The sequence below is a fragment of the Ranitomeya imitator genome, chromosome 1 (genome assembly GCF_032444005.1).
Source record: "Ranitomeya imitator isolate aRanImi1 chromosome 1, aRanImi1.pri, whole genome shotgun sequence".
Lineage (NCBI taxonomy): Eukaryota > Metazoa > Chordata > Amphibia > Anura > Dendrobatidae > Ranitomeya > Ranitomeya imitator.
The window spans coordinates 218,353,446-218,375,733 of NC_091282.1; the positions used below are offsets into that span (position 1 = coordinate 218,353,446).

The 22,288-nt window shown below is 39.3% G+C and overlaps 1 protein-coding gene across 1 annotated transcript in view; it reads right to left on the reverse strand.

Annotated features, from left to right (window-relative positions):
• FBN2 (fibrillin 2) overlaps window positions 1-22,288 on the reverse strand; it is a 403,326-nt gene that overhangs the window by 97,091 nt on the left and 283,947 nt on the right. The window contains exons 41-44 of the mRNA XM_069753996.1: window positions 21,933-22,085; window positions 8,831-8,899; window positions 8,609-8,734; window positions 6,849-6,974 (exon numbers count right to left, since the gene is read on the reverse strand). Of these exons, the coding sequence (XP_069610097.1) occupies window positions 6,849-6,974; window positions 8,609-8,734; window positions 8,831-8,899; window positions 21,933-22,085 (474 nt within the window). The remainder of the gene's footprint in view (window positions 1-6,848; window positions 6,975-8,608; window positions 8,735-8,830; window positions 8,900-21,932; window positions 22,086-22,288) is intronic.

Consider the following 22,288-nt stretch of genomic DNA (forward strand, 5'->3'; position numbering starts at 1 on the left):
ACTGGGGGCAGAATGCTGGACACACTGGGGGCAGAATGCTGGAGACACTGGGGGCAGAATGCTGGAGACACTGGGGCAGAATGCTGGAGACACTGAGGCAGAATGCTGGACACACTGGCGGCAGGACTGGAGACACTGGGGGCAGAATGCTGGACACACTGGGGGCAGGACTGGAGACACTGGGGGCAGAATGCTGGACACACTGGGGGCAGAATGCTGGAGCACTAGGGACATAATGCTGGAGACACTGGAGGTAGGATGCTGGAGACACTGAGGCAGAATGCTGGACACACTGGGGGCAGGACTGGAGACACTGGGGGCAGAATGCTGGAGACACTGGGGGCAGAATGCTGGAGCACTGGGGACAGAATGCTGGAGACACTGGAGGTAGGATGATGGAGACACTGAGGCAGAATGCTGGACACACTGGGGGTAGAATGCTGAAGACACTGGGGCAGAATGCTGGAGCACAGGGGCAGAATGCTGGACACACTGAGACAGAATGCTGGAGCACTGGTGGCAGAATGCTGGAGACACTGGGGGTAGATTGCTGGAGACACTGGGGGCAGAATGCTGGACACACTGGGGGCAGAATGCTGGAGCACTGGGGCAGAATGCTGGACACACTGAGGCAGAATGCTGGACACACTGGGGGCAGAATGCTGGATATACTAAGGCAGAATGCTGGACACACTGGGGGCAGAATGCTGGACACACTGAGGCAGAATGCTGGATACACTGGGGGCAGGTCTGGAGACAATGGGGGCAGAATGCTGGACACACTGGGGGCAGGACTTGAGACAGGTGGGGCAAGAATGGAGATATGTGGCATGATTGGAGACACGGGGCAGAATGAAAGACATGGGGGCAGGATTGGATCATGGGGCAGGATGGATACGATGGAGACAGATGGGTCAGGATGGGGAGATCATTTAGGGCCGAATGGATACTCATTAGGGCAGGATGGGAGAACATATGCCTGACGCCAGGAATGAGACACACGGGGGCCAGGATGGGGAATATTACTACCATAGGGGCTAATTAAGGGATATTACTGCAGTCATGTATTTATTTTATCTTTCAAGGATACTGTTTTAAATGGGGGAGCGGTCCTGTTACTGTGTAGAGTAACACTATGTCGCCTTTTTTTCTTCATGTGGTGTAATGTAGAAGTTGGGAAAAATTAAGTAATGTGTTCTGCAAGCGGAGCTCGAGATAACTGTGTTATTTCCTGCAGAGACAAGTCCAGACTGGAAGAAGTGATGGCGGTCTGTGCTGGATGAAAGATGAAGGACTTCACCTAGAGACGTCACTGGTGAGTCAGTGTGTTACCTATACACTGAATACTATATACAGAGCTCCTGTGTATAATTTCGCCAGTGATCACTGTATTACCTATACATTATATACAGAGCTCCTGTGTATAATACCACCGGTGATCACTGTATTACCTGTACACACACACTGCATAATAAGTACAGATCTCCTGTGTATAATGGCACTTATGGTGATAGTATTGTATTTTTTTATTACTGATCAGTAATGTTTTATTCAGTCACTATGTGGTGGTAATTTGTTGCCTGGATATGGTGTTGCGGTATTTGTCTCTTGTATGTGCTATTTGGTCACTTTGTGGTGGTAATATGTGGTCTGGCCATGGTGCGGTGGTATTTGTTCCTTGTATATGACATTATTCGATCACTGTGGTGGTAATATGTGGTCTAGTCATGGTGCGGTGCTATTTGTCCCTTGTATGTGCTATTTGGTCAGTATGTGGTAATAAAATGGAGTCTGATCATTATGTAGCGGTATTTGTTCCTTGTATGTGATATTATTCGATCACTGTGGTGATAATATGTGGTCTAGTCATGGTGCAGTGGTATTTGTTCCTTGTATGTGCTATTTGGTCACTATGTGGTGGTATTATGGTGTCTGGTCATGGTGTGGTGGTATTTCTTCCTTGTATGTGATATTATTCGGTCATTGGTGGTATTATGTGGTCTGGTCATCGTGTTGTGGTATTTGTTCCTTGTATTTGATATTATTAGATCACTGTGGTGGTAATATATGGTCTGGACATGGTGTAGCGGTATTTGTTCGTTGTATGTGATATTATTGGTCATTTTAAAAATTGAAAAATAAATAAAAATATACCTAAATTGTATGGCATATTTTAACAAATATTTAGTAGGTTACAGTAGAGTAGGGCCCGGCCAAAAGTGTCTACTGTGTTATGGTGGTAGCTTAAAAAATCTTTTGGCCAAATCAAAAACTACCGACTATATGTGTGATCTGGTGATGGGAACTGTTAATGTGTGATAGGTGAGAAGTGGAGTTTTTCCAAGAGAGAGCGGTGGGGCTGTGGACAGTTCGAGGGGTGGAGGCGGGGCTGGGGTGGAGCCTGGGCGGTGTCTCAAAGGGGCCCAAAAAATTTTGCCAGTATGGGGCCCCAAAATTTCTAGTGGCAGCCTTGTTCGGTGGTGATGTGAGGTGTCAACATTATGTCACCACTGCAGCCAAAACACAGAGTCCAGAGCAAAGGTAGAGAGACAGTACTAAATCAAGGGAAGATGATCTGTTTGTTATATTATGTGTATAAAAGCATTTGGAGCCCATCCATTTAAATTATTTAGGGAATAATATGGATCCTGATATATTTTATTCTAACTAAAATCTAATTAAATGAACAGTCAATTTAAGTAGCCACATCCACCAAATACACAATGCAGAAAACCTTGAGTGGTCAGAATTACCTAAATCGTAGGTAGTCCATTTCCGTTTCATAACTAGATTACAGCTATAGAAGGAATTTATATTAGAGAAGAAATTTAGTAACTTGGTAAGATGCTTTGAACAACTCCTGCACTGTTGTCTTACCCCTTATCCTTAGCTTGCAAAAGTGTTTTCTGAAAAGGAAATATTTTGCACTCAACAGAGCACCCCAACTTTTTCAGCACAATATAAGATTTCCATGACAGACTTGTTCATTTTTTAAAATTAGAAGGATGCTGAAGTCAGAGATGCTTATATTGTGCTTTTCTAATACATCAAATAAATACATCATCAGGTCATTTTTTGGTTGGATTTCTACCCTGCCATTAGCAATTTTTAGGCAAAGATAGTTACTGTTGTCCTGGGCTGGAGAGTGTGAGGCATAGAAACATTTTTATCAGAACTACAGCTCTGGCAAAAATTAAGAGACCACCACATCAAAACCCTGTCATGGGCAGCCCAATCTCCAGACCTGAACCACATTGAAAACCTCTGGAATGTAATCAAGAGGATGATGGATAGTCACAAACAATCAAAGAACAACTGCTTACATTTTTGTGCCAGAAGCAGTGTGAAAGACTGGTGGAAAGCATGCCAAGATGCAGGAAAGCTGTGATTTAACCCCTTAATGACCGCCAATACGTCTTTTAACTGACCTGAGATATAAGAGAATAGTATCCCCATACAGATGACAATCCAGCATCTGTCGGTTGTACACTATAGCTGACAACTTGCTGCATTAGCCACGATCAGTATTTGCACCATCTAAATCTGTTTAACCCCTTAGATGCTGCTGTCAATAGTGACTACATCATTATAAATGGTTAACAGTGTGTGGGGGCTTCTTCTTTGTCACAATTGGTGCCCTCAGATCATGATTTTGTTGTCCTGATGTTTGCCATGGCAATTCATGACCAAATAGTGGCCTTAGAGTCTGACGGCTGTAGTAACCTGTTTAGAAGTTAGCAACATTTAGGTGGTAAAAATACACATTGTCATTTCTGTCATACCACTTTGCATTAATTCCTGTAAAGCACCTGAAGGGTTAATAAACTACCTGACAGCAGTTTTCAATATGTTTAGGGGTGCTGTTTTTAAAATGGTATCACGTTTGTGGGTTTCCCAATATATGGGACCCCTAAAGTCACTTCAAACATGGATAAGTCCCTAAAAAAATAAATTTTGTAAATTTCTTTGAAAAAATGAAAAATTGTTGCTACATTTTTAAACCTCCTAAAATGCTAACAAAATAAAATAACATTTTACAAATGGTGCTGATGTAAAGCCGACATGTGGGAAATGTTATTTATTAATGGTTTGCTGTTGTATGACTATCTGGATTAAAGGGATAATCATTCAAATTTAGAAAATTGCTAATTTTTTAACATTTTTCTAAAATTTTTGATATTTTTTATAAATAAACACAAAAAATGTTGAACAAAATTTACCATTATCATAAAGTATAATGTGTCACGAAAAAACAATCTCAAAATCACTGGGATTTGTTGAAGCGTTGCAGGGTTATTACCACATAAAGTGACACTGGTCAGATTTCAAAAATTTGGCTCGGTCACTAAAGGGTTAAAATCATGGTTATTCAACAAAATATTGATTTCTGAACTCTTCCTGAGTTAAAAGGTTAGTATTGTTGTTTCTAAATGATTATGAACTTGTTTTCTTTGCATTATTTCAGATCTGAAAGCACTGTTTTTTTTTGGAATTTTGACCATTTCTACTTTTCAGAGAATTTATTGCTTGGAAATTTGGAGACATGTCAGTAGTTTATAGAATAAATTAAAAATGTACATTTTACTCAAAAATATACCTATAAAGAGAAAAATCAGACAAACTGAACATTTTGGAATGGTCTCTTAATTTTTGCCAGAGCTGTATTTAAACTGTATTCACTAAGGGTTTCATTTAGGTTTCAGTTTGCCTTTCTGGTAGTTTTGATGTAAAAGGAAAATGCAGTTAGCAGGACTGGCATTACCTATCAATGCTATCTATCAGAATTTGACAAGTATATGCTTGAAATATATCCAGAAGGGCAGTATTGGATTCCATATAACCGGAAACCATTGTACTGATGTGGATATGGTTTCAAGGGGTTTCTCGATGAATGTGATCAAATGGTTCTTGTTACATAATTTAACCCCTATCTGACTTTGGACGGGATAGTACGTCCGAGGTCAGATCCCTGCTTTGATGCAGGGCTCCGCGGTGAGCCTGCATCAAAGCCGGGACATGTCAGCTGTTTTGAACAGCTGACATGTGCCCGTAATAGGCACGGGCAGAATCGCGATCTGCCCGCAATTATTAACTAGTTAAATGCCGCTGTCAAACGCAGACAGCGGCATTTAACTACCGCTTCCGGCTGGGCGGCCGGAAATGACGTCATCGCCGACCCCTGTCACATGATTGGGGGTCGGCGATGCGTCTCCATTGTAACCATAGAGGTCCTTGAGACTTCTATGGTTACTGATCGCCGGTGGCTGTGAGCGCCACCCTGTGGTCGGTGCTCACAGCACACCTGCATTTCTGCTACACAGCAGCGATCAGCAGATCGCTGCTATGTAGCAGAGGCGATCACGTTGTGCATGCTTCTAGCCTCCCATGGAGGCTATTGAAGCATGGCAAAAGTAAAAAAAAAAAGTTGAAAAAAATGTTAAAAAAATAAAAAAAATATAAAAGTTTAAATCACCCCCCTTTCGCCGCAATCAAAATAAATCAATTAAAAAAATATCAAATCTACACATATTTGGTATCGCCGCGCTCAGAATCGCCCGATCTATCAATTAAAAAAAAGCATTAACCTGATCGCTAAACAGCGTAGCGGGAAAAAAATTCGAAACACCAGAATTACGTTTTTTTGGTCGCCGTGACACTGCATTAAAATGCAATAACGGGCGATCAAAAGAACGTATCTGCACCAAAGTGCTATCATTAAAAACATCATCTCAGCATGCAAAAAATAAGCCCTCAACCGACCCCAGATCACGAAAAATGGAGACGCTACAAGTATCGGAAAATGGCGCAATTTTTTTTTTTTTTTTTAGCAAAGTTTGGAATTTTTTTTCACCACTTAGATAAAAAATAACCTAGTCATGTTAGGTGTCTGCGAACTTGTACTGACCTGGAGAATCATAATGACAGGTCAGTTTTAGCATTTAGTGAACCTAGCAAAAAATCCAAACAAAAAACAAGTGTGGGACTGCACTTTTTTGCAATTTCACCGCACTTGGAATTTTTTTCCTGTTCTCTAGTACACGACATGCTAAAACCAATGATGTCGTTCAAAAGTACAACTCGTCCCGCAAAAAATAAGCCCTTACATGGCCAAACTGATGGAAAAATAAAAATGTTATGGCTCTGGGAAGGAGGGGAGTGAAAAACGAACACGGAAAAACGAAAAATCCCATGGTCATGAAGGGGTTAAACTGCAACCTATTCTAGTCACTTGTAAGAATGGGCTGTAGTCTGAAGAATCCAAGATGTGTGTCCCCACTAACAGAAGAGTGGTAGCGTAAACACCTCATTAAGCTACCATTATAGGCCTGATGGATCATAAGAATAAATCTTTTTCTTCTTCAGCCTCAGACCTCTGTGCACACTCAATAGAAAAGGAAAATAATTATTTCTTTGAAAGTCACAGCCCTAACCCTGCTCTGTTAGCTCACCGAGATATGTATGTTTCAATACTGCTCTTCTGTCAGTTGAGAACATTTTGAACTGTGTTTCTTCAGGCTACAACCTACACTGGCCCGTGACTAGGATGGGCTGTAGTCTGAATTATCTGATGGGGCTTATTTATCACAGTCTTGGATAACCCTTTTAAAATGGGCATATTTGAGACCTGTATGAATATTTTTTTCTCTACGTACGACATTAGACAAAGTTGCATTGTAAAATAATTGGAATGTGTTCACTTTTCCCTTTCTACTTCATGTACTCTTAGTTAAAATATTCAACAAAGGATAGGAATAAAATGGTTCTGAAAATATAATATATAATGTGTCCTTGTGAAATCTGTATTTGTACATAAACTGCATACAAAGTAACCAATAAAATAGCCTTACCAATGCAAGCACCGTTGGGCAGAAGCTTAAACCCAACTGAACATTCACAGCGGTAACTCCCAGGACTGTTTAAGCAATCAGCATTTCTCTGGCAGAAATAATCACCACTGGAACATTCATCAATGTCTAAAATTTCAAATAATACCACATTTAGTACTGACACATATACAGAGATAAATGGCTCAAGCACCATTGGTAGCCTTGTTATGGCTATACATGAAAATGAAGCCTAGATGCAAATTACACGTTTGGCATTTTCAACATTTTGATTTTTTGCCGTGTCAAATATCTGTAAAAACAGAATTATCTACTCACATATTAACATTTGTCCTTCCTACACCCATGGTCAAAATTGTTGGTGCCCCTTGTTTAATGACAGAAAACCCCACAATGGTCACAGAAATAACTTGAATCTGAAAAAATTAGTAATAAATAAAAGATCTATGAAAATTAACAAATGAAAGTCAGACATTGCTCTTCAACCATGCTTCCACAGAATTTTTCAAAAAGAAAACTCATAAAATAGGCCTATAGAGAAATGATGGTACCCTGAAAATAATGTGACAAAAGGGACATGTTAAATCGCGGTGTGTTCAATAACTAGCATCACAGGTGTCTACAATCTTGGAATCAGTGCACATATTATTCAGAAATTTAAGATCTAAGGGACTGTAGCAAACCTTCCTGGACGTGGCTGCAGGAGGAAAATTGATGACAAATCAAAGAGACGGCTAATACGAATGGTAACAAAAAAGCCCAGAAAAACTTCTAAACAGATTAAAGGTGAACTTCAAGCTCAGGGAACATCAGTGTCAGATCGCATCATCCCTCGTTGTATGAGCCAAAGTGGACTTCATGGGAGACGACAAATGAGGGTACCATTGTTGATAAAAAAAAATCATAAAAAAGACAGACTGGAATCTGCCAAACTACATGCTTACAAGCCACAAAGCTTCTGGGAGAATGTCCTATGGACAGATGAAAGAAAAATTGAACTTTTCGGCAAGGCACATAAGTTCCATGTTCACAGATGGAAAAATGAAGCATATCAAGAAAAGAACACTGTCCCTACTGTGAAACATGGGGAGGCTCTGTTATATTCTGGGGCTGTTTTACTGCATCTGGCACAGGGTGCCTAGAATCTGTGCAGGATACAATGAAATCTCAAGACTATCAAGAGATTCTAGAGAGAAATGTTCTGCCCAGTGTCAGAAAGCTTGGTCTCAGTCACAGGTCATGGGTCTTGCAACAGGATGATGACCCAAAACACACAGCTAAAAACACCCAGGAATGGCTAAGAGGAAAACACTGAACTATTCTGAAGTGGCCTTCTATGAGCCCTGACCTAAATCCTATTGAGCATCTTTGGAAAGGGCTGAAACATAGAAAAGGCAACCTTCAAACACGAGACAACTGGAGCAGTTTGCTATTGAGGAGTGGGCCAAAATACCTGTCAAGAGGTGCAGAAGTCTTATTGACAGTTACAGGAATCGTTTGATTGCAGTGATTGCCTCAAAAGGTTGTACCATCATTTCTGTCCAGGCCTATTTCATGAGTTTTTTTTTAAATTCTGTGGAAGCATGGTTGAAAAGCAATGTCTGACTTTCATTTCTTCATTTTCATAGATTTTTTTTTTATTATTACTTTTGTCAGATTCAAGTTATATCTGTGACCATTGTGGGTTTTTTTGTCACTAAACGAGTGGTACCAACAATTTTGACCATGTGTGCATATAATGAAACTTCCACTACTGAACTCACCTTCGCAAACTAAAAGTAAATCATTGTAGCTAAATCCTGTTGGGCATTCACAGCGGAAGCTGCCTATCTGGTTGATGCATACTCCATTGGCACAAATTCCAGGGATCTCTTTACATTCATCGATGTCTAGAAAATAATTGGAGAAATAAATAAGAAAACAGAAACTGGATTATGATAATTTGCTTAAAACTAGTTTCTATATAATCCATTTTGATGTCTTACCTACAGCTTTACCAGTATGTATATCAAAGGTGAATCCAGGGATTGTTCCACAAAGGTTTCTAAAATTAACTAGTTACATCAAAGGAAAGAGAAAAATTAAATACATTATTATATTTTATAAGTTTTTATACAATAATTTAACTAAAAGTGTAGAAAACAACATTTTAGCAGTTTCCTTATTAGTAATTTTCTAAACTATGAATATGGCCATGATTGTGCCTTCATTTTTGTCTCTAAGCTTTCTTCAGAGATCTATGCACTTGGTACTGTTAGCAAAATGCTTATTTGGCTCACTAAATATTTTTATGCATCAACCACAAACGCATACTGTTGGCTTTCCCGGTGTGAAGAGAGAAAAAAAAGATTGGTCATGATGAAATCCAACATGATCAATTCCTCTCTCCCCAACAATAATTGTCTTAAGACAATTTTAAAATCAAGTATATGATCCACTTTAAAGAGTTTGTTCAGGATTGAAATATTGATGACCTTTCAGTCGGATAGGTTGCAATATTAGATCGGTAGGGGTCCAACCCCCAGTGCCCATACTGATCAGATAAAAACTGCTCCTTCAACAGGTAAAGCATAGAAACACCCATGTATTGCTAATTGGCTGCTGCCAGAGTTGTTTTCAGTTGATCTTGGGGGCACCGGGTATTGGACCCCACCAATATCATATTCATGATCTATCCCACAGATATACCATCAATATGTCAATCCTGGACAACACTTTTAAATTAAATGAAGTTGTCCAGGACTAACATATTTATTAAGTCACTTATAAAATGAAACATCAATTTAACAAGCATATTTTATATCCCCTTCACCCCGAAGCCTGTTTTTAACTTCCTGACCAGGCAATTTATTTCAATTCTGACCACTGTCATTTTATGAGGTCATAACTTTGAAATGCTTCAGCGGATCCTGGTGATTCTGAAACGGTTTTCTCGTGACATATTGTACTTTATGATAGTGGTAAAATTTCTTCAATATGACTTGCGTTTATTTGTGAAAAAAACGGAAATTTGGGGAAAATTTGGAAAACATCACAATTTTCAAGCGTTTAGTTTTTATGCCCTTAAATTAGAGAGTCATATCACACAAAACAGTTAATAAATAACATTTCCACATGTCTGCTTTACACCAGCACAATTTTGGAAACATATTTTTTTTGTTAGGAAGTTATAAGGGTTAAAAGTTGACCAGCGATTTCTAATTTTTACAACAAAATTTGCAAAACCATTTTTTGAGGGACCACCTCACACTTGAAGTGACTTTGAGGGGTCTACATCAGAGAAAATGCCCAAAAGTGACACCATTCTAAAAACTGCACCCCTCAAGGTACTCAAAACCACATTCAAGAAGTTTATCAACCCTTCAGGTGCTTCCCAGGAATTTTTGGAATGTTTAAAAAAAACGAACATTTAATTTTTTTTCACAAAAAATTTACTTCAAATCCAATTTGTTTTATTTTACCAAGGGTAACAGGAGAAATTGGACCCCAAAAGTTGTTTGTCCTGAGTATGCCAATATCCCATTTGATGGTATGGTCTGCGGGCGTCATGTTGCGTTTGCAGAGCTAATGATGTACCTAAACAGTGGAAACCCCCCACAAGTGATCCCATTTTGGATACTAGACCACCCAGGGAACTTATCTAGATATGTGGTGTGCACTTTGAAACCCCAATTGTTTCACTAAAGTTTATAATGTAGAGCCGAGAAAATTTTTCCACAAAAATGATTTTTAGCCCGCAATTTTTTATTTTCCCCAGGGTAACAGGAAAAATTGGACCCCAAACATTGTTGTGCAATTTGTCCTGAGTATGCCGATACCCGATATGTGAGAGTAAACCACTGTTTGGGTGCATGGCAGAGCTTGGAAGGGAAGGAGCACCGTTTTACTTTTTCAATGCAGAATTGGCTGGAATTGATATCAGATGCCATATCGTGTTTGGAGAGCCCCTGATGTGCCTAAACAGTGGCAACTTCCCACAAGACCACCCCAGGAACTTATCTAGATGTGTGGTGAGCACTTTGAACCCCCAATTGTTTAACTAAAGTTTCTAATGTAGAGCTGTGAAAATTAAAAAATCATTTTTTTTCAACAAAAAATCTTTTAACCCACATGTGGGGTGGAACCACCGATTAGGTGCATGGCAGAGCTCGGAAGGGAAGGAGCGCTGTTTTGGAATCTAGACTTTGATGGAATGATCTGCGGGCGTCACATTGCCTTTGCAGAGCTCCTGATATACATAAACAGTGGAAACCCCCCACAATTGACCCCATTTTGGAAACTAGACCATACAGGGAACTAATCTAGATGTGTTGTGAGAACTTTGAACCCCCATGTGTTTCACTAAAATTTATAACACAGAGCCGTAAAAATAAAAAAAATCATTCTTTTTCCACAAAAATGATTTTTAACCCCCAAATTTTTATTTTCACAAGGGTAACAGGAGAAATTGGACTGCAAAGTTGTTGTCCAATTAGTCCTGAGTACATTGATACCCCATATGTGGGGGTAAACCACTGTTTGGGTGCACGGCAGAGCTCGAAAGGGAAGGAGCACCGTTTTACCTTTTCAACACAGAATTGGCTGGAATTGAGATGCCATTTCGCGTTTGCAGAGCCCCTGATGTGCCAAGACAGTGGTAACTCCCCAATTCTAACTCCAACCGTAACCCCAACACACCTCTAAGCATAATTCCAACCTTAACCATAACCATACCCCTAACCTGAACACACCCCTAACCCTAATCCCAACCCTAACCACACCCCTAACACCAACACACCCCTAACCCCAAAACATCCCTATCCCAAACACACCCCAACCCCAATACACCCCTAATCCAAATCCCAACCCTAACCATAACCACACCCCTAACCCTGACACACCCCTAACCCTAATCCCAACCCTAATTCCAACCCTAACCCCAACCGTAAACATAATCCAAACCCTAACTCCAACTTTAGCCCCAACCCTAACCCTAACTTTAGCCCCAACCCTAACCCTAAATTTAGCCCCAACCCTAACCCTAGCTTTATCCCCAACCCTAACTTTAGCCCCAACCTTAACCCTAACCCTAATGGGAAATTTGGAAATAAAAACACTTTTTAAATTTTATTATTTTTTCCTAACTAAGGGGGTGATAAAGAGGGGTTTGATTTACTATTTATAGCGGGTTTTTATAGCAGATTTTTATGCTTGGCTGTTGTTACACATTAAAAGATGCTTTTTATTGCAAAAAATAGTTTTTGCATCACTACATTTTGAAAGCTATAATTTATCCATATTTTGGCTCACAGAGTCATGTGAGGTCTTGTTTTTTTCTGGACAAGTTGACGTTTTTATTTGTACCATTTTGGGGCACATGACTTTTTTGATTGCTTTTTATTCTGATTTTTGGGAGGTAGAATGAACAAAAACCACCAATTCCTGCATTTCTTTTTTTGGGTGGGGGCGTTTATACCATTCCGTGTGTGGTAAAATTGATAAGGCAGTTTTATTCTTCTGGTCAGTATGATTACAGCGATACCTCATTTATATCTTTTTTATGTTTTGCCGCTTTTACACAATAAAAACTATTTTATATAAAACATAGTTATTTTTGCATCACTTTATTCTAGGAGCTATAGCCTATAACTTTTTCATTTTTCTGCTGATGGAGCTGTATGACAGATGGTTTTTGTGGGACAAGATGACGTTTTCAGCTGTACCATTTTTATTTATATCCATCTTATTTATTGTGTTTTATTGCACTGTTTGTTCGGCGGTATGATGATAAAGCATTGTTTTTTGCCTCACTTTTTTTACAGTGTTCACTGAAGAGGTTAACTAGTGGGTCTACAGCAGGTCGTTACGGATGCGTCAATACCAAATATAACATAGTAACATAGTAACATAGTTAGTAAGGCCGAAAAAAGACATTTGTCCATCCAGTTCAGCCTATATTCCATCATAATAAATCCCCAGATTTACGTCCTTCTACAGAACCTAATAATTGTATGATACAATATTGTTCTGCTCCAGGAAGACATCCAGGCCTCTCTTGAACCCCTCGACTGAGTTCGCCATCACCACCTCCTCAGGTAAGCAATTCCATGTGTACTTTTATTGTTTTTTTCTTTACATAAAAAAATGGATTAATTCGAAAAATATATATATATTTTTTCTTTATTTGGGGATTTAAAAAAAAATACATTGTACATTTTATTTTTTTTTTTACTTTATAACATTGTCCCAGGTTGGGACATCGCTATATAAAGTCAGGTTGCTGATCTGACACTTTGCATAGCACAAGCAACCTCACTGCAGGATTCGGAAGGACCAAGCGGGCATTTTGGATCCGGGGGCTCCATGGAGACCACCGGAACAATGCGATCACATAGCGTTGTTCCGGTGGAAGAGCGCAGGGAGCTCCCTCCCTGCGCGATTGTCCTCTATGCCGCTGTCACTACTGACAGGGGCATCAGAGGGGTTAAATGCCCAAGATCAGTGCTAGAACCGATCGTGGGCATTGCTCTGGGGTGCCAGCTGTCATATACAGCTGACACCCGCACGCGATCGCTGTGGCGCTCAACGTGAGACCGCACTATCGTGCCACAAAACTAGCACTGCGGTTTGCGGTGAATGCAGTTCCCGCAGAACAGTACTAGTACGGCGCAAGTCGGGAAGGGGATATTTAGTGTTAGAACCCCTGCAGAAGCTGTATTACTAACCATTTTGATAGCCATACAATTTTCACAAAATTATGCAATAAAACATACGGTAAGTAAAATAAATCTCTTTGGTACAGTAGACGTTTGACCTCTTCTTGTATCAACAGGTGGAATTTTGTAGTTAATTTCACTGTTTCATCATGGCTATTCCCATGTTGTGTAATAGAGAGGTTCAGGCCATGCTATAGGATTCTTGTGCTTATATTAAGGGACACTTTAAAAAATGAAAAATATATTTGAAACTTGGTCTCCTTTATGAAATGAATCCTTTTTGCATCTTAAATCATCTTCGTAGACTAAAATGTGCACATGTTCAGGATTTCTTGCAGAAAATTCCTGAGAAAAACCTGAAGTTTTCTGCAAGAAATCTGCATGCGTTTTTTGCGCGTTTTTGCTGTGTTTATGATGCGTTTTTGGTGCGTTTTTGATGCGTTTTTTTCTGAACATTTCCCAATGCATTTTATAGTGGGAAATCCGCAAAAAAAAAACACGCAAAATTAATGAACATGCTGCGTTTTTTACCGTGATGCATTTTTTTGCGGAAAAAAACGCACCATGTGCACAAAACATGCAGAATTCATTCAAAATGATGGGATGCTTATTGTATGCTTTTTTTTTGCGGTTTTATAGCGCTTTTATCGCGAAAAAAGCAACAAAAAAAAACACGAAAAATCAGCAATGTGTGCACACAGCCTAATAGACAGGTCTCTTGAAGTTGTATGACAGAATGAAGTAGTGTCTGCACTACGGGGATTTTTAAGACTTCAACAGAAAAACGTTTCCATCCTGCCATTGGTTTGAACTTCTAGTAATCTGATTTTTTTTTCTTGGCAGACTTGTCATGTAGTTTGACTCTGAACATTCCAACTTCCAAAACAATCAATTTTTCCGTACTGATAATTAATTTGAAAAATCCATTACTGTATTTGCAGAATTATGTCTTAATCTGAATTGCATGAAGAATGCGCATCCTATAAAGAAGTATTTTTCCAATTTGTAAGGATGCCTGCAACAGCATCCTGCAGCTCGTAGTTTACTGCCAGCCACACAGTCATTGCTGTGGAATGTTAATAGATTCAATGTTCAGTGTACAGTATGTGTACATGCATGGAAACGATGACTATAAATGCATTCATTTGGACTACAATTAGACTAAATAAAAATTAACTGAACTGCTATTAGCAATAAAAGAATCAGATGCTTTTGAAAGCTGAAAGCAATGGAAATTATATTCTCATCTACTATATATTACATATTCCCAGCATATTTTGTTTGTCATTAAATTTCATTATTCATAACATATATGTCTAAATACAATATTGAGGCATATGGTTATCATCAAAAATCGTCTGCTGTTTGGAACCCCCTCTCTAAGTCTGAATGGACAGACACTCTAGCAGGCTTGCATAACATCAAGAGCTATTATTTTAAAATAATGAAATATATAGTAAGAATTGGATTATCCTGGCTATTTTAACTAATTATGGGTATTTTACTTACAGTGGCATGTAAAAGTTTGGGCACCCCTGGTCAAAATTACTGTTAAAGTGAACAGTTAAGCAAGTTGAAGATGAAATGATCTCTAAGAGGCCTAAAGTTAAAGATGACACATTTCTTTGTATTTTAGTCCCAAAAAAAATTGTCATTTTTTACATTTTAAAAATTCCTAAAAGGAAAATGGGCCTATGCAAAAGTTTGGGCACCCTTGGAGATTTGTTTGTTCAGATAACTTTGACCAAGGTTTCAGAATGTAATAAAGGGTTATGGCGTATTCACTATCATCATTAGGAAAGACCAGTTGAGGCAAAGTTCCCAGCTTTATAAACACCCATCCTCCTCTACCCTTGTGCCAAAAAAATATTAGCCATGGGTTCTTTTAGGCAGCTGCCTAGCACTCTGAAAATGGTGGAGGTCCACAAAGCAGGAGACAGCTATAAGAAGATAGCAAGCATTTTCAAGTTGCCCTTTCATAAGTTCGAAATGTAATTATGAAATGGCAGTTAACAGGAACAGTGGAGGTCAAGATAAGGTCTGGAATACCAAATAAAATCTAAATGAGAGCTGCTTGTAGGATTTTTAGAAAGGCAAATCAAATGCCTGATTAACTGCAAAAGACATTCAGAAAGATTTAACATACAATTTACCACAGTTGTGGTAAATTGTTCTATTGTTTAGAGACACCTCGCAAATATGGTCTCCATGGAAGAGTCATCAGAAGAAAACCTCTCTGGCATCCTCACCATAAATCTCAGTGTCAGGAGTATGTAAAAAAGCAGCTAAACAAACCTGATGCTTTTTGGAAACAAGTCCTGTAGACCAATGAGGTTAAAATAGAACTCTTTGGCCACAATGATCTAAGGTATATGTGGAGAAAAAATTTCAGGAAATTTCAGGAAAAAAACATCTTGCCGATCATTAGCTATGGGGGTGGATCAATCATGCTTTGGGTTTGTGCTGCAGTCAATGACATTGCGAACATTTCATGGGTATAGGGAAGAATGGATTCAATGAAATTTCAACAAAATTCTTGATGCAAACATAACATTATCTGTAAAAAAGCTGAAGTTAAAAAAAGGATGGCGTCTACAAATGGATAATGATCCTAAACACATGTCAAAATCCACAATGAATTACCTCAAAAGGTGAAGGTTTTACAATGGTCCTTACAGTCCCCTGATCTGAACATCATTGAAAATCTATGGCTATACCTCAAAATAGCAGTGCATTCAAGATAACCCAGGAATCTTGCAATTTTCCAAGGAAGAATGGATGAAAATCCCTTAAAACATTTTGAGACTATTGGTAAGCTACAAAAAGCGTTTTTCAAGCTGTCATACTTTCAAAAGGGACTGGTACTAGATACTAACCAAGCAGAGTTCCCACACTTTTGCATCAGCCCATTTTCCTTTTTGTAATTTTTAAAATGTAAAAGATGAAAATATTTTTTTTTGCCTAAAATACAAAGGAAGTGTGGCATCTTGAACTTTGGCTTTTTAGAGATTATTTCATATTTAACTTGCTTAACTGTTCACAATAACAGTAATTTTGATCAGAGGTGCCCTAATGTTTACATGCCATGATGTAGGTATAACAGTAGAGGGCAGAAGGTTCTACGTATCTATTTTCTACTGAGTTTATAAAGTCTTTCTAGGAATTGCATACTGTCATAATGACCTAAACATATAATGTCAAAATGTAAAACCATTAAAACAGAGATTACCATGTAATCTGTACCTGTATTTTAATAGAAAAAATGTAATTTAGCCATCTGGGTAAAACATGCTAATAAACTAAGCTTATAATCCACAGCATAATCCGCATGTATTACCTGTGGATTTTCCTGCATAATTCTCTGAGTATTTAGAAAAATCTATGACAAATGAGACAATTTATAAATTTCAAAGTCTTCCACATGTATAGAATTTGATGCATTCATAATAAACCCCATTTACTTTCATTACACTGTATTTTTCTGCAGAAGTATGGTGCAAAGTCCAGAAAAAAAACACTCCAAACAAAAACACAAACAAACCTTATTTTCCTTTAAGAATTAACATTTTCTATGAGACACCATACTACAAAAGTTAACACAAATGTCGGTCATTGATTGCAAAAAATATTTTTTTATTTTACACACAAAAAAAGTAATTTTCCTAACAAATTGATTCAAGACCATGTGGCAAAAATTAGTACAACCCAATGAAAGTCCTAGTATCAAAGCTATAGTTTAGAATACAAAAGTTTAACAAGAATTTAATCACAGATAAGATAACCACAAAAAAAATGTAAATGTCACAAAACCCAAGAAAAAAATATTTTTTTACATAAGAAAGGTGAAGGCTATAAGAAGATCAGCAATGCTTTACTTATCTATCAGAATACTGTAGCAAAAATTATACAAAAACAAGGTGGAACTACAATTATCTCACAGAGAAGTCGCGGTTTATCACAGAAATTAACACATAAACAGGAGCAACTTCTCATGAAAAGGGTTGAAGAAAATAGGCATGCAAGTGTTAGGGGTCGAGTTCCTGCCTCTGCACAGGGGGAATCTTGGGCCATCTCCGCTGCGGTCTCCCATTCTTCCCCTGCCGCAGTGGAGCCTGCTAAGCGGAGACGTCGATCCCAGCATCTCGCTCAGTCTGGCTCTGTGCTAAGAGTTACTGCTGCATTTCCTGCTTCTGCCATTGAAGTCAGTGCTGGGCAGCGGCGAGCAGACGCTTCTGGGACTAAGTCCTGCTTTTCACGTTCTGAGCATGCCCAGAGTAAGATCTCTCAATGGAGATCGAGGGTCACATGATCAGATACTGCAGCTAGGTCATTGGTCCTTCTTGGAAGGTCCTTGTAGGTGCTAGGACTAAGTCCTGCTTTGCACTCTGAGCATGCCCAGGGCAAAATCTCTCAGTGGAGATCTGGGGTCACATGCTCAGGTACTGCAGCACTCCATTGGTCCTTCTTTGAAGGTCCTAAACGTGCTGCAACTATTTAAGGCTTGCATGGCCGCACGGCCATGCGCTAGTATTGACTTGATCATGTGTGTGTGTAGATGGATGAAAGCTCCTAAATCATTCCCATTCCTAGTGTTGTTGACTGTTCACGAATGATGGAGGCTATCTAGTGCCCGTCCAAGCCATCAGCATGTTACACACATTACAGCGTCTAATTGCTGTGACCGCCAGTGTGGTGCCGTGCGCTTTCTCTGGGCTTTCCTGACCCAAGCCTGGGTGGTTAGTGGCATCCGCCAGTGCGGCACCGCACGCACTCTCGTGCTTCTTAAATATTATTATTTCTGTCTCTCTGACACCCCAGTTGCGGTGTTGAGCGCATGAGGTCTTTATGAACTCAAATCCTGAGTCTTGGGATTGAGTTCTCAGACTCCTTGCTTGCGCTCTTGGTGCAGTACCGCAGCCCTGTGATGCAACAGGGTTTGCTTCCTTCACACAGGGTGAAGTTAACCCATGTGTGTATTCACATTGTACCACCATATCGTCTATATCTACTAGCAGCAGGGTTTTCACCTGCACGGTGGACCTCGGACTGCGAACGCACCTATACTATTTCATCTTAAACTTGGTGCGTTCCGCCAGTCCTAACAGCAAGTTAACTGCAGCTTAAGAAATGGAAAGCCAAAACAGAGTTAGTGTTTACTGTGACACAATATGGCATACACTGCAGAGTAATGGTATCTGTGGGTGTTGTCCATGAAGGTGGCCTCTCCCAAAGCTCATGCACGAAAAAGTCTGCCTACCATTTTCCAGGGCCCATTCTGAAAACTATGAAGCCTATCGGGATTCTATACTTGTGAGAGATGACACCAAGATAAATGTTTTTAGAACTTCTGGCTTCAAAACTGGCATCGCAAAGGTTGGGAGAGCAAAGAAAAATGCTTCATTCCTACAGTAAATTATTGTGATGGCAATGTCCTAATGTGGGGCTGCATGAATGCTGATGGTCTCAGGGAGCTACATTTTATTGAGGGTATCAGGAATTCACAGATGTACTGCTCTATATTTGAAGAGAAGATGCAACCATCACTCTGTGCCCTTGATAGATGTGTACTTATCTAACACGACTATAAACCAAAACACACATCTAAGGCGACTTTTGCATTTCTGAAGAACAGGATGAAGGTAATTTAGAGGCCAAGGATGTCTCCTGATTTGAACCCAATCAAACACCTGTGGGAAATTCTGAAAAGACAAGTTGACCATCTCTCTCCACCCACATGCAGGCTCTAAAAGAGGTTGTTGTTGAACAATGGAAAAAGATAACGTTGCAATATGTCTCAAACTTGTTCATGCTATGCCTTAGAAGTCTTGGTGCTGATTATAAAAATCATGAAGCTCATATGAGATACTAGAAGCAATATTTTTTCGTGTGGGGCGTATTAATTTTTGCATCAACTAATTTGAGTAAAATTTAAAATTTTATAATGAACGTTTTATTATTAACCTTAGTTTCATGCTATGGGTTAAAAATGTTCTATGAAACTCAGTCTTGCCAAAATGTTGTAACTTGTTCTTGTATTCTGTGAGATATTGATCAAAATCTTACTTTTCAAAGGAGGTGGGTGTACTCATTTATGCTGAGTGTTGTAAATAAATAAAATAACAGAAGCAAACAAAAATGAAAGGATGGATCAGATCATTTTTATCCTGAAATATTTGGAAGTACCCAACATCTGTTTGACAACATTAAAAAAGTGTCATAAAAAACGACCCATTGTTTAAATCAGATTTTTATGTTAAGCATATTTTTTTTAACTTTTTTGATAAATGTATTTTTCAATTATCCATATTATAACCAATATAATTAAATAAAAAATGAAAGCTGTAATTATTGTGGCAAATCCATCAGATTCTCACGTTAACGACCTATTGTTCATGAAAATTGTCAATGTGAATGGGTTAAGCGACAGAACGATGTGTCCAAATATGTTGATTTATCATTAGTGTTGAGCATTCCGATACCGCAAGTATCGGGTATCGGCCGATACTTGCGGTATCGGAATTCCGATACCGAGATCCGATATTTTTGTGATATCGGGTATCGGTATCGGAAGTGTAAAATAAAGAATTAAAATAAAAAATATTGTTATATTCACCTCTCCGGCGGCCCCTGGACATCAGCGGGAGGATCCGGCGTCCGGCACGGCTTCTTTCTTCAAAATGCGCGCCTTCAGGACCTGTGGTATGACGTCCCGGCTTCTGATTGGTCGCGTGCCGCCCATGTGACCGCCACGCGACCAATCAGAAGCCGCGACGTCATTCCTCAGCTAAAGTCCTAGAATGAGCGCCTTTTAGGACCTGAGGAATGACGTCGCGGCTTCTGATTGGTCGCGTGGCGGTCACATGGGCGGCACGCGACCAATCAGAAGCTGGGACGTCATTCCACAGGTCCTGAAGGCGCGCATTTTGAAGAAAGAAGCCGTGCCGGACGCCGGATCCTCCCGCTGATGTCCAGGGGCCGCCGGAGAGGTGAATATAACAATATTTTTTATTTTAATTCTTTATTTTACACTTTAATATGGATCCCAGGGCCTGAAGGAGAGTTTCCTCTCCTTCAGACCCTGGGATCCATGAGGATACATTCCGATACTTGATGTCCCATTGACTTGTATTGGTATCGGATATCGGTATCGGCGATATCCGATATTTTTCGGGTATCGGCCGATACTATCCGATACCGATACTTTCAAGTATCGGATGGTATCGCTCAACACTATTTATCATATGTGAAATCATTTAGGCCAATAAAATTCTCTTTCAACTTTTAAAAATTGTGTCATATAAATGGAGATTGTCTAATCATTCAACAATGTGAAAAAAAAGTAATGGAAAGTCACGTCCTAAATAAGTATGGATTTTAGTGATTGTTTCATTTGTTGGTTGATTGTGTTCCAAGGCAATAAACAGTTCAGTAGCAGTTGGAGTATTGGAACAAGCAAATATTCATGAATGTTCAAATTGTTTTCACTTTAGAAGTGATATGCAAATGGCTCTGGAAGTGTTCTGGTCAGGATATAGGGCTTCCTGGATCGCGCCGGCCACGGCAACACTGCCACGACACATACAGCTGTGGCGCCAATCATCTGATCGGCCGGCACGCTCCAGGAAGCCGGGTTCCCTCTGCAGCTTATTCAGCAAACGCTATATCTTGCCGAATAAGAGGGAACCCAAGCAAATTCGCTCATCTCAACTTACAACTTCATTTACAGATCACTTACTAAATGGCTTGTTCTGCAACAGAGCAGCATTTTGTTTAATAAGGTTATGTATTGACTTGCGTTCTTATAACCTACACTCACATGCACACCCACAACCTACACCCACATTCGGTTTGGGGGGTTAGGATGAACTGACTTAAATTTAGAAGATGTTTTGTCAAATTACATTTTCAGAATTTTTCTCCTTAAAATGTCTTTAAACACAGCTATAATGACTATATAGGCCTGCTGAAAAGGTCAATGAGACATCTACTGTACCCCGTATGCTTTCCATTTCACAATGAGGGTTTTCTGTACAAACGTGAATTAAGCTTTCTTTGCCCTAGACACAGTCGGCAGCACTGCGCGGAGGCCATGTGGTAACTGTACCGAAGATTCAGATAGTCTCCATGCAATGGTCTTTGTCGTGTACATGAGCCCAGTGATAACTTATTTTCAACAATTCTGCATTCAACACCAACAGCGTCATAATTAATATAGATCTTGGCAGAGTGTCTCCCGTACATAAAGATAGTTTTTTATTCTACTTTCAGACCATATAACACGAATAACAGACATCTTACAGGGAGCGGAGATTTCACAAGGGTCAGAACAGCGAAGATGAAGAGTGGAAATGTTAGCGACAGGCAGAGAGCGCAATGACATCATATTCTGTACCTGTTCCAGGGGTTGGACATGCTTCACACGGCTTACTCCAGGCTTTGCCGATATTATATGTGCAGCAGCACATCTTTTTAGTGACATTAAAGGGCAGTTCATTCTCACACATGGTTCCATTGTAAGTCCTGTAACAATAACTCTTCCTCATATCTGTAATAAAAGGCAATTCACATATGTCATAGAAATAAATATTGAAGTTAAGAACAGTTCATAAACTTGTCCTGCAACAAATCAAAATAACTATATTTTAGCTACACTTTTCACTCCTGTAATTATTTTGGTATGTTTTAAGAATTTACATTCTTCTTATGGGTGCATATATGCTTTTAAGGTAGAAATACTATGTATTATGC